The sequence below is a fragment of the Wasmannia auropunctata genome, unplaced genomic scaffold (genome assembly GCF_000956235.1).
Source record: "Wasmannia auropunctata unplaced genomic scaffold, wasmannia.A_1.0 LD336076.1, whole genome shotgun sequence".
NCBI lineage: Eukaryota > Metazoa > Arthropoda > Insecta > Hymenoptera > Formicidae > Wasmannia > Wasmannia auropunctata.
This window is the reverse complement of record NW_012026814.1, coordinates 6325086-6337347: the sequence shown is the minus strand read 5'-3', so window position 1 is coordinate 6337347 and position 12262 is coordinate 6325086. Positions and strand designations below refer to the sequence as shown.

The 12262-nt window shown below is 28.7% G+C and overlaps 3 protein-coding genes across 11 annotated transcripts in view; all 3 read right to left on the bottom strand.

The window, feature by feature from the left end:
• The window catches only part of LOC105449360 (ATP-binding cassette sub-family G member 4-like), an 8792-nt gene extending 8059 nt beyond the window's left edge, over positions 1 to 733 (bottom strand). For 2 of the 7 annotated variants that reach the window (XM_011688536.1, XM_011688537.1), the window contains exon 1: positions 331 to 733. In XM_011688536.1, coding sequence (XP_011686838.1) covers positions 331 to 703 — 373 coding nt within the window. In that variant the 5' untranslated portion in view covers positions 704 to 733. The other 5 variants (XM_011688541.1, XM_011688538.1, XM_011688540.1 and 2 more) reach the window with 5 other exon arrangements.
• An 855-nt stretch (positions 734 to 1588) lies between these two features.
• LOC105449362 (ATP-binding cassette sub-family G member 1-like) lies at positions 1589 to 8582 on the bottom strand. 3 transcript variants are annotated; one of them, XM_011688545.1, is made up of 12 exons: positions 8448 to 8581; positions 7748 to 7944; positions 5378 to 5685; positions 5128 to 5301; positions 4647 to 4857; positions 4019 to 4126; positions 3505 to 3650; positions 3235 to 3403; positions 2902 to 3002; positions 2610 to 2765; positions 2203 to 2321; positions 1589 to 2002 (listed from the first exon to the last, which is right to left on the bottom strand). In XM_011688545.1, the coding sequence occupies exons 2-12, from the start codon at positions 7908 to 7910 to the stop codon at positions 1777 to 1779; spliced, it is 1881 nt and encodes a 626-aa protein (XP_011686847.1). In that variant the 5' UTR covers positions 7911 to 7944; positions 8448 to 8581; the 3' UTR covers positions 1589 to 1776. The 3 variants fall into 3 exon arrangements, with proteins under 3 accessions (XP_011686847.1, XP_011686846.1, XP_011686848.1); XM_011688544.1 differs by having other exon boundaries at positions 7748 to 7921; XM_011688546.1 differs by lacking the exons at positions 2902 to 3002; positions 3235 to 3403 and having other exon boundaries at positions 7748 to 7921; positions 8448 to 8582.
• A 383-nt stretch (positions 8583 to 8965) lies between these two features.
• LOC105449540 (ATP-binding cassette sub-family G member 4-like) overlaps positions 8966 to 12262 on the bottom strand; it is a 3416-nt gene continuing 119 nt past the window's right edge. Inside the window, exons 2-9 of the mRNA XM_011688796.1 lie at positions 12075 to 12256; positions 11478 to 11582; positions 10931 to 11079; positions 10671 to 10839; positions 10323 to 10423; positions 10025 to 10180; positions 9619 to 9737; positions 8966 to 9415 (exon numbers count right to left, since the gene is read on the bottom strand). Of these exons, the coding sequence (XP_011687098.1) occupies positions 9190 to 9415; positions 9619 to 9737; positions 10025 to 10180; positions 10323 to 10423; positions 10671 to 10839; positions 10931 to 11079; positions 11478 to 11582; positions 12075 to 12256 (1207 nt within the window). The 3' untranslated portion in view covers positions 8966 to 9189. The remainder of the gene's footprint in view (positions 9416 to 9618; positions 9738 to 10024; positions 10181 to 10322; positions 10424 to 10670; positions 10840 to 10930; positions 11080 to 11477; positions 11583 to 12074; positions 12257 to 12262) is intronic.

The following is a 12262-nucleotide window of genomic DNA, read 5'->3' as shown; positions in this document are numbered from 1 at the left end:
AGAGAGAGAGAGAGAGAGAGAGATATTATGATAAGGCGACGGACTCGTTTTATTTCAGATGATAAGTGTTGTGGAACAGGAATTAGAACATGAATTATCATTAGATAAATTATCACATCTCTTTAATCTTGTGTCTACGACACTAGAAATCGGTCTAGGTTCTCGGACCGAGAACTGTAATAGCTAATAAAATTGTTGTTTTTCCATAAAAACTGCAAGTTGATTAGCTACGCACCAGTGGTCACATCGTTTATTTATTTGATATGAACAACAATTGCAGTGACTGATGCTTCGATACAGAGAGCAATGGTTTGTGAGTGAGAATATTACCGACGTGACTATGGTAAACGCCCGAGAAAGTATGTATCTTCAATGAAGATCTTGCACGCGACGTCGCGTCGGTACCAGAAGTATCGCGAACGGATATCTTTGCTGCAGATGTCTTGTTCACGATAATTGATATCTTATTCACGACGACGGATATTTTGTTCACGATGACAGATATATTTTTTTGATAATGACTGGAGCACGATAGCGAGATGTCCGAGCACGAGACGAGATCCGAGATGAAATTAATAGCGCACGGTTGAAACACATCAAGTTTTAAGAAATAAGAACTGACAGAAACGAAAAGTTTTGGAGCACGAGGCTTGCGTGCCCTTGACAAGCTGCAGCGTGTTACTCCCCTATTCCGGAGTAACATGCACTGCGGTGCGTTCGCTATCGAGCGAACTATAATTTATTTCGCGGGTGAATCGTCCCAGGTGGCGGCGCCGCGCGCCGTTCAGCAAACCGCGACAATTTGCTAGCCGCGCAATCTATAAATTTTCGGCTCGGACACGTATATGTTCTCTCTTTTTTATAATAAAATGTTAAAAATATAGAAAATAAAGTGAGATAACATTAGTTTTATAAGTTTATAAATTTATTGCTCTTTACATATATTGCTACATAAAAGAAAAAAAATATTTTTTTCAGATATCTTGTTGAATAAAAAACATAATTAAATATTTTACTTTTTATTCTCTTTCTAGTAAGTTTTAAATTCATAATTATAACTGAGGTTATCAAATTTAAAATTATGTTGCTGTTAGTCGGTGTTTGCAGGGAAGTGTGGACTCAATGGCCAAGGTTGGCCATGTTGGTTCTACCTTACAAAGAGTTACACTGTGTTACTTTTCTTTGATTATAAATAAAACGTTGTGACAAAAATATAAACTAAATATAGTGTCGTACAATATGAATACAGAGCTACAATAATATAAACTACTAAACTGATAACCATGTTTTAATACAAAGCAATTACATGCCTACAAAATTTATACATCGCGGTCATGACGTTTTTATTTTCTTGTTTTGACACGAACAGAATGAATTAAATATATGATCTATTAAATGACGCAATTGAGTCACACGGATCACTTGCACGCCCTACTATTGCTATCTATTAAATTTTTCGTGTAATTACTTGCAGTCAGTTGGCCATTTTGCGTATAGGCCTATTGGGTCCGGTTATAACACTTACATATAATAACACTTAATTTCTGTTAATGCTCAATTATATGATAATAACACTTGTAAAAAAATGTTGTTACTATTGAACCTGTTATATATTTAGTTTTAAAATATTTGTACATTACCTTTTACATTTCTACTCTCATAATTTCTTTCCACATTTTGTCCATTGCAAAGAGAATTTGCACTACAGATAATTTTTGTGTTCAAAACATACTACGAAAACATTTTCACGTTTTCGATGGACATTAATTAAATATATCACTTTTCTGCATGATAAATTTTCCAACGAAATAATGCATAGGCGATCGTGTGTAAACACAGTATCCAAGAGACAAGTATTAGTAGAGTTACGTAAAATGGCACAGTTGGTATGCCCATCATGGAGAGAATCTTGTTGGGCGAACGCCAGTGACAATACATTTCCGAGCATGACAGTTTTGGTCTGTCAAGATAAACCGCCTGCATCATTCCTTCAAATGCGTATCTGTAATAAAATTTTACGTTTTTCAAATTTACTGAAAAATGTAAAGAACTAAAATATAATAAAAACAAAAATCTCTATTCAAAAACAGAAACAATAAATCTTGATAAATAACTTTTATAAAATAAAATAATGATTCACACTAATAATGAAATGCTAAGAGATTCTAATTAATAGTTGCTGTGGTATAAAATTATTTGTACCTTATAAAACTCAAAACACCCAAAGGCTGCAGGTATATCGACGTTTCTTCTATTTTCATGAAAAATCCACCAAATATATAAAATGGTATACTGGTTGCCGGTATTAAAAATACACCCAGCTAAAAGAAAAAAATTATATTTAATCATATTTTGTATTCTCATATTAAATAACAATCGAATTAAAATTTATATGGTACAAGATTATCATTTAACTAAAAAATTTATTATTATAAGGAAATTATCTAATAATTTATTAATTCATTCTTATTAAATAATCAATAAAGCTTCAATATTTTTTGATATAATATTGTAATATGTAATATTGACTTGTTATAGTCTTTTTCTTGTAGCTTTTCTAACAGAAAAAAATATAAATTACAATAATAAAAGATACGCCGTTAGAATACCTCAATACCAAAAGCTGTGCCTACAAATATTCCGACCGTTTGTCCAAGAATTGTAATTAATAGGCAAATGACCCATACCCCTAAAATTCTATCTAATTCCATTGGCTGTCCTGTCATATAGTATGATATAAACACATAAGATGAGGTGCAAAGTATCTAGAAATTAAACGAAATTATATAGTTGATTTAAAAGCAATGGCAACATATTTAATTACAATCTAACATTTAGCTAGAACTTTATCTCTAATAGAAATAATTAGTAACTAAGTTATAATGTTAAATTAAATCATACTTGTATCGGGAGATCTGTTAATATTTTCATGCTGTAATAGGATCTCAAAGAATACCAATTATTTGAGTGTTCCTGTAGGAATACTGCCGCTTCCGTGGGAACTATATAGTCAGATGTGACAGATGCATTTAATATAATATAATTATAAACTTCATGAAATGTATTTACTATACTTAAAATACGGTAATTTGAAAATTTTGTCAAAGAAATTTTATCAGTTTTTTAGAAATGAAAAAAGCATAGTAACATATAATTTAGTTATGTATTATAATAATAAAATAACATAAATTATACATTACATTTATATGTAACAAACAAATTTATGTCACTTACTTATTAGCACTGTCAATACGGAGTTACATAGATATAAAAATAACAGGTGGATAAAGAAGTAAGAGATGTTACTGATTACTTTTTCTGCATTGTCGCCGAAATTATAAAAAACTGTACCTAAGAATAGCGAGGTTGCGAAATGTACCGCTAATCTTAATTTTGTCAAGGTCTAAAAAAATCAATCAAAACGATAGCACTTTGATTTTCTAAGCAAATTAGTATTATCATTATTAACATTTAGGAATATTATTTTCAAAAATTTCTACTCACATTATCTCGTTTGATACAAATTAAAGCTCGTAAAAATAAAACCTTTTGCTGTTCCCATGTAGATTTCTTTTGTATTATGCTATTTATAGATGTATCTTTATTACATGTTTCATTTTTCTGTTTGGAATCAGTAGATGGCTCCAATTCTGTAAAAATTAAATTAATAAAATTACTATAAATTATAAAAATAATTGAAAAATTTGTTACATTTTTATGAGTTGTTTGCTCTTCGTATTTTTATGCTTTATAAATAATATTAATTTTATATCATACGCAAGATGAACTCAATTCTAATATTCTATATTTCTAGCTAAGAATCTAAATTTCGAGAATGCAGTAAGTATTTAACACATAAAATACTAACGGTTTTATTGTTTAAGCATTGCTAAGTAGGATAAAAGATTATGTGTACTATAAATTAAAATACATAAATTTTTATTGAATTATTATTGATTGAAAAATAATCAAGATACGATAAATAAAACGTTTAAACAATAAAATATATCATATTTACTATTTTTATTATATTCAGTGCGTGACTTAAACTTTTCGTACTCTTCACGACAAATATTGTATAGATTCTCTAAATCTCCATCCTTCTGCTCGGTTGTTACCTCAAGCACTGCAATTAAAAGAATACAATCAATCAATTATACATTGTTTTTTATATTTGTGTGATATTTTTTAAAGACTTTAATTTTTAAAATATAAGATAGAAAACTCGTATATTAACAACATATTAAAATATGTTTATTACGATTTAAATATGATTGAATGGATTTTTAAATAATGAATACTTTTGGGTAAACATTTAAGTATTTTTTTAAGAGTACACATTCTTTAAATATTTAAATATCATAATAATAATAACATTATTACACAAGTATCCGTATTACTTATTATGCTGCTTATTGCAATACATAATCATAAAATTAAAAAATAATGCTATTTTTTGAAATTAAGTACAGATGTATTTTTTTAATCAATTAAAAAAGAATTACATTGCACAGGATTAATAAAAATAATTGGTCCTAAAATTAAAGAAAAATATATAGAAAGTCTAGCTTTATATTAATAAATGATCTTCCTAATTATTCTTTTAATTTTCTTTAATCAGATCGAACCGGTAGAGTTAACATTACCAAACTCGGCTATATTGTAGAAATTGGGACACGTAAACCCAGCAATGCTGTACGTGTTTAAGATTTCGCTCTTTGGACCGCAGTATATACATCTGCCTCGATCGAGTACCATAATGTCATCGAAAAGTGAAATCATTTGACTGCTGGGTTGATGTATCGTACAAACCACGGTGCAGTTTGCTCTCGCCATATCGTGCAGTATGTTAACTAGCTATTCAAAGCAAATCTTACATTTCAATACAGATCATTAAAAGCACATTAAACAATATTGCAAAGCAATACATCATAATGTTCCAACGTTGCAACGTTGCAACGTTGCTGCAATATTGCTGGTTTGTTCTACGCTTGAATAGAATTATTAGCAGAATAATATAACAAGAGATAAACATTTCGATTTATGTCAGTTATATTGAGTAATACCTCTGTAAATACAATTGTTATTAATACTTATATATAGCTGCACTAATAATTTATGCTATACCTGATTAGAGGCCACACTGTCCAGACCACTTGTTGGCTCGTCTAATAAGAAAACGGATGGCCTGGTGATCATTTCCACTCCGATGGAGAGTCTTCTCTGTTCACCACCGCTTAATTTGCTTGCCAATGTATCCAGGCAATTTAATAAGCCCAAATTCTTTGCAATTTCATTTATCTAACAGAAATATCTAATAAATAATATATGCAATGCGTTATTTATTATATATAACTCTGCTTATTATTTTACTTACAATTAAATGAATTGCTTCGTTCTGATTAATGTTGAGTTTTAGTCGTGCCGCTATATAGAATGTTTCTTTCGTCGTGAGGAGCGGCAATAGATGGAATTGTTGTGGCACGTAGCATACCTGTTTGCGAAACGTTCCTATATTTCGTTCAACACCGTTTACGATAATGTTGCCAGTAACGCCAATTAATCGTCTGCCCGATATGATTTTCAACAGAGTGGTCTTTCCCACGCCAGAAGGACCGATTATCACCGTAACTTTTCCCGTTTCGAAATGCCCCGTTACATTACGTAAGATTGTCTTCTCAGTTCCTATACAGTAAACAATTCTTCTTTAATTATGACTAATAAGTGGAAACGTGATATCGCATTTACACGCAAGATGTATTTTACATATTTACCGAGAAATTGCGAAGCGCATTACATAATTCATTATATAATTAATTGCAAGTGTATATACAATTCAGCAAACATAGATTATAACTGCTATAGTATAGCAATATTGTATCATTTCTGTAATATAGCTGGAATATTAATATTGGAATATTGCTGCAACATGCAGTTATAATCTGTATTTATTAGATATTAAGTTTGATATTTATCGCATACCCAATGTATACTGAAATTTAATTTTCTTAAACGTTTCAAAAATGCATACTAAAATTTTTATTTTTTTTTATTTAAAATTAATGACATTTAAATATTTAGAAAAAATTAAATAAACGTTTAAAAAATGTATACTGAAATTATTTTTCTTAAATGTAAAATTAATGACAAATAAATATTTAGAAAATATTAAATAAACGTCTAAAAAATGTATACTGAAGTCTTTATTTCAAACATAAAATTAATGACAAATAAATATTTAAAAAATATTAAATAAACGTTTAAAAAACGTTTTTTAGAAATCATTATTCTAAACGAATATTTAATATAAAAAAAATATTAAATAAATGTTAAATAAATATTTTTTTTTTAAATGAATTCAGGAAATGAATAATTAATGAAAAAAACATTAAAAAAACATTTAAAAAATATTGTGTGCTGATTAGGTAGTTATATAATATGTTATTATTCTTATAATTATATAATATGTTAATGTATACTAGTATTCTTTATACGATGCGAACAGGATAAAGTTAATGCAAAGATACCCAAGTAGCAAGGTGACGGTCTCATTAATGTTAGAGATGTTATTAAGACGTCTTTTGACGTCATTTTGCTTTGGGTATCTATTACGTAAATTATAACATTAGAAGCGAAAAAATACACATTAAAATTTCATGAAAAATATATTATAAAAGTGTTCAATAAAATAACACTTGCAATCAATAAACTCTTGTAAAAGACTTGTAAAATATATTAAATACTCTCCTTGCTTACGTGAATCCGAGGTCTCGTTGTCCAACATAATTATGTTGCGCGTGAATTTGGCGCGAAATACTACCGCGTTTTTTAATTTTTAATAGTTTCAGTTAAAAGGCTATATAGAGAACATTCGTATGCAAAAAGCTCTTACAACGTTAAAAATAAATGTTGTAAATATCTGTTTAGAATCGTTTATGTGAGAACTTTGTAACAATTCGCTATTTAACTATTAAGGGAATCTTAACTAACATCTATAATTTATTACATTTGTATATTATCAATGAATGCGTTTGATGCTCAAATCGAGAAGTAAAGCATGATGTATTTATATGCAACATAACAACATGCCGATAACATATTGTTTTTTTAATCAAGTTATTTTTTAATTTTAATGATTAAATGTCATGGTCGTCATCTTTAGTATTTCGCCGCCAAAAATCGATAGTCCTCTGCCATATTCGATTACTTTTAAATTATTGTTACTTTCTTGTTATACTCTCTTCTAAAAAAAAAGATCATCAGATTTGGTTCTTTTACTGGAGATTTAGAGCGATTAGGTCGCAACCGGAAATTTTTTGGGTTTTTTTTTAAATGCCAGAGATTATTCGTTTAAACAGTCGATGATTGCAAAAAACCAAAGAAATTAACTTAAAAAAAAATTATCAAAATTTTCAACTGTTAGTCAGTGATTTTTCCATCTGTAGAAGAGCCGACGATTCGTTCAAATAGGTCAATAGGATATCAGAGTCTCCGACCAAAAACCAAAGAGATAGAGACTGTAATTGTCATCATTTGCTGAGTGTACATTCTTTGTACGTAAAGTGAAACAGGTATATATTTTTGAAATTTAATAAAAGCGATTGATAAGTTCTTGTGCAGTCCAGCGCAGCAATAAAAAAACATCGAGGATATCGAGAATGCAAAACTAATCGAGGATATCGAGAATGGAAAAGAATCACGACTTTCATAAATACATAATACACATAGGATAACAAAATGAGCTTGCCTTTTCGATCGCGAGCAGAGTAACAGAGATCGTTGAATTCGATGTTTATTTGCAAGTTTTGTGATTTTTTGGGGCCCAGCAATTTTTCGGATTCCTGCACATAGATTTTGCAGTCGCCGTCAAGCATCCTCGCTGCGTCATTGTTACCGTTTACTTCCAGCATTTTGTCAAATACTGCGTAAAAGTAGCCGTCAATGCTGTTGCAATTGATTAATTGAAGAACAAGTGTTTACGCTATGTGTACGAGATAACGTGCATGATACGCAATGATACACGATGATCATTAAATTAATGATTATAATCTACTTGATGCTGCAAATGCTTCGAAGTACTTTATGATTGTGCCGTGTTTTTAAAGAATTCCCAAAAAGAAAAGTATCCGTATCTTCGAATCAATACTTTTTTTGCTCTAACAAGAATAGTAAGATCACTTATTACGTAACCACGTGCGATTTGTTTGTTGTCTTCTCACGGCCTTGTTCACATTTTCAAAGAACGAACAACGGACGGAACTAACTACGCTGTGCATTCCGCATAATCGCGAGCTGTGACTCAGGTAGTACTCATACACTAATTATAGAAAATAAAACAGATTAGTCAAATAGCAAAATGTATGTTTTGATTAGAAAGTCAAATGCTTAGAAGCATTTGTAGCATTAAGTAGACTACGCCATTTATGCACTATTGATTATAGCATTACAGTATAATTTAATGTATTGATTGCTGGTTGTACGCGTAAGAGAAAAATCACTTTTTTTTCACAGAATGGGTAAATCTTGTGTTTGCGAGTGTATCTCTCGAGTTCTCAGTTACAACTGTCGGTGAGTATCTTACAGTCGTAATCATTAAGTAGTCAGCTTCTCTCTCTCTCTCTCTCTCTCGATCTGCATGATACAGATCTGTATTATACTTAATAACTCATTATTAATATTAATGTTAACCTTTCAAGTAATATAATATACTTTTTGTACATATATGTTGAACATAATTATGCCATTCTGTGTATGGCTTACACAACACTCACACACACACACACACACTATTTTTTCAATATACATTCGTCTAACTGATCAAACTTCGACAATTATTGTAGACTGCAAATTTATATGTCCAAATAATATCTTATGGGTTAATGTAAAGTACTGTTACTTAAAAGTAACTTTCTAACGATTTTCTGGTGACATGATGATCAATTATAATATATAACACTTGATTTCCGTTGACGCTTATTTATATGCTAATAACACTTATAAAGAATATTGTTACTATAATTAAACCTGTTATATATTTGCTATAAAAAATTTGTACTGCTTATACACTTCTGATCCTATTATTTCTCTTAAAATTTTGCCCAGTGTTGCAAAAAGATTACTTACACTAGAGATAATTTTTGCTTAAAACATATAAAAACACTCTCTCGTTTGAGATAAATATTAAGTAAGTCATTTTTTTGCATAATAAATTTTCCAACAAAGTACTGCATAGGTGATCACGTGTAAACACAGTATCCAACAGCCAAGTATTATCAGAGTTACGTGGAATGGCACTGTTGGTATGCCCATCAATGAGAGAATCTTGTTTGGCGAACGCCAGTGACAGTAAACTTCCGAGCATGACAGTTTTGATCTGTCAAGATAGACTGCCTGTATTAAACCTTCAAACGCGTATCTACAATAAAATTTTGTTTCAAATTTACTGAAAAAATATAGATAACTGAAATATAATACAAAACATATGTCTCTATCAAGAAGCAGAAACAACAATTTTGATAAATAACTGTTATAAAATAAAGAAAGGAAAGATTTATACTATTCAATAATAAATCTAAAAGCATTTAATTAATACTTACTGTTGTATAAAATTACATGTACCTGATAAAGCTCAAATAGCCTAAAGGCTGCAAATATGTCGACATTTCTTCAATTTTCACGAAAAATCCAGAGAATAGAAAAAATGGTATAGCGGTTGCCGGAATTAAAAATACACCTATCTAAAAAAAATTATATTTAATTATATTTTGCATTCTCATAAATAACAATCGAATAAAAATTTATATGGTACAAGATATTCAACTGAAAAACTTATTATTACGTATATAAAGACATTATCTAATGATTTATTCTTAGTAGAATTTATTTTTAGTAAATAATTAAAACCGCAATATTTTCCGATATAATATTAATATGTAATATTAAATTGTTATAGTTTTTTCTTATAACTTTTCTAATAGAATAAACATTAAATAAAATAATAATAAAAAATACGTCGTTAGAGTACCTCAGCGCCAAAAACTGTGCCTACAAACATTCCGACCGTTTGTCCAAGAATCGTAAGTAACAGGCAAATGCCCCATACTCCTAAAATTCTATCAAATTCCATTGGCTGTCCTGTCATATAGTATGATATAAATACAAAAAATGAGGTGCAAAGTATCTAGAAATTAAACGAAATTATATTGTTGATTTAAAAGCAATGATATAACATATTTAATTACAATCTAATATACATAAAGCCAGAGCTTTATCTTTAAAAGAAATAATTAGTAACAAAGTTATAATGCTAAATTAAATCATACTTGCACCGGGAGATCCGTTAATATTTTCACGCTGTAATAAGACCTAAAAGAGTACCAATTATTTAAATGTTCCTGCAGGAATACTGCCACTTCCGTGGGAACTACAGTCAAATATGACAGATGCATTTCACAAAATACAATTATTTATAAAAATCCATGAAGTGCATTTACTACGCAGTTTAAAATAAGTAAAATAAAATAAATTGAAAATCTTGCCAAAGAAATTTTATCAGGTGTTTAGAAATTTAAAAAATTATAGTAACATATAATTTAGTTATTTTTATAATAATAAAATAATACAAATTATATATTACATTTATATGTAACAGAGAAATTTATGTCACTTACTTAATAACACTGTCAATACGGCGTTCGATAGATATAAAAATATTAGAAAGGAAAATAGGTGAGCAACGTTGCTGAATATTTTTTCCGCGTCGTCGCCGAAATTATAATAAACTATTCCTGACAATAGCGAGATTATGATGTTCATCGCTAATCTTAGTTTTGTCAAGGTCTAAAAAATCAATCAAAACAATAGCATTTTGATTTTCCAAACAAATTCTTTTCAACACTCGGAAATATTATTTTCAGAAACTTCTACTCACATTATCTCGCTTGATGCAAATTAAAGCTCGTAAAAATAAAACTTTTTGCTGTTCCCACATCGATTTTTTCTTTATTATTACGCTATTTATATATGTATCTCTATCATCTATTTCACTTTTCTGTTTGGATTCAATAGATAGATCCAATTCTACAAAAATTAATTTATTACTTATTATAAAAATTATAAAAATAATTGAAAAAATCAGTTCTCATATTTGTTTGAATTATCTTGCTCTTTATTTTTGTGCTTCTTAAATAATATTAATTCTATATATTAATTCTATTATACGCATGATACTCAAATCTGATATCCCATATTTTTAAAAATCTAAATTTCTATAAAGAATGCAATAAGTATAAATATTTGACATAAAATACTAATGCTTTTATTATTGGATAACTGCTAAACAAGATAAAAGATTACATATAAATTAATATACGAAAATTATTAAAATAATTAATAAATTATTAATAATTTATTATCGATTGATAAAATTAACCGAGATAGAAATGCAAGATCTAAATAATAAAATATAACATGTTTACCATTTTTATTATGTTCATTGCGTGATCTGAATTTTTCGTATTCATCACGACAAATCTTGTATAGATTTTCTAAATCTCCCCTCTGTTCGGTTATTACTTCAAGCACTGCAATTAAAAGGATACAATCAAATAATTATCTACTGTTTTTTTATAATTGTGATATTTTTGAAAAATTCTAATCTTTACAGTATAATATAAAATGTATTCATATGATTTACATATAATTGAATAGATTTTTAAATAAATGAATACATTTCAGGATAAACATTTATTTAAGTATTTCTTCTTAAAAGTACACATCCCTCAAATATTCAAATCATAATAATAATATTATTACACAGATATTTCTCATAATGTTTATTGCAATACTTAATAAAAAAAAGTTAAAGAATAATTTATTGAAATTAATTACATAATGTATCTCTTTAATTCAAGAAGAATTATATTGAACAAGATTAATAAAAAAAAACCGGTTCTAAAATTAAAAAAATATATATATAAATTATGTGCGTATAGTTTTATGAATGCTCTTTTTCTAATTATTCTATTTTCTTCTAATTTTTATTATCAAGTTAAACGAGTAAAGTCAAACATTACCAAATTCGGCTATATTATAGAAACTGGGACACGTAAACCCAGCAATGCTGTACGTGTTTAAGATTTCGCTCTTTGGTCCGCAGTACATACATCTGCCTCGATCGAGTACCATAATGTCATCAAAGAGCGAAATCATTTGACTGCTGGGTTGATGTATCGCACAAACCACAGTACAGTTTGCTCTCGCC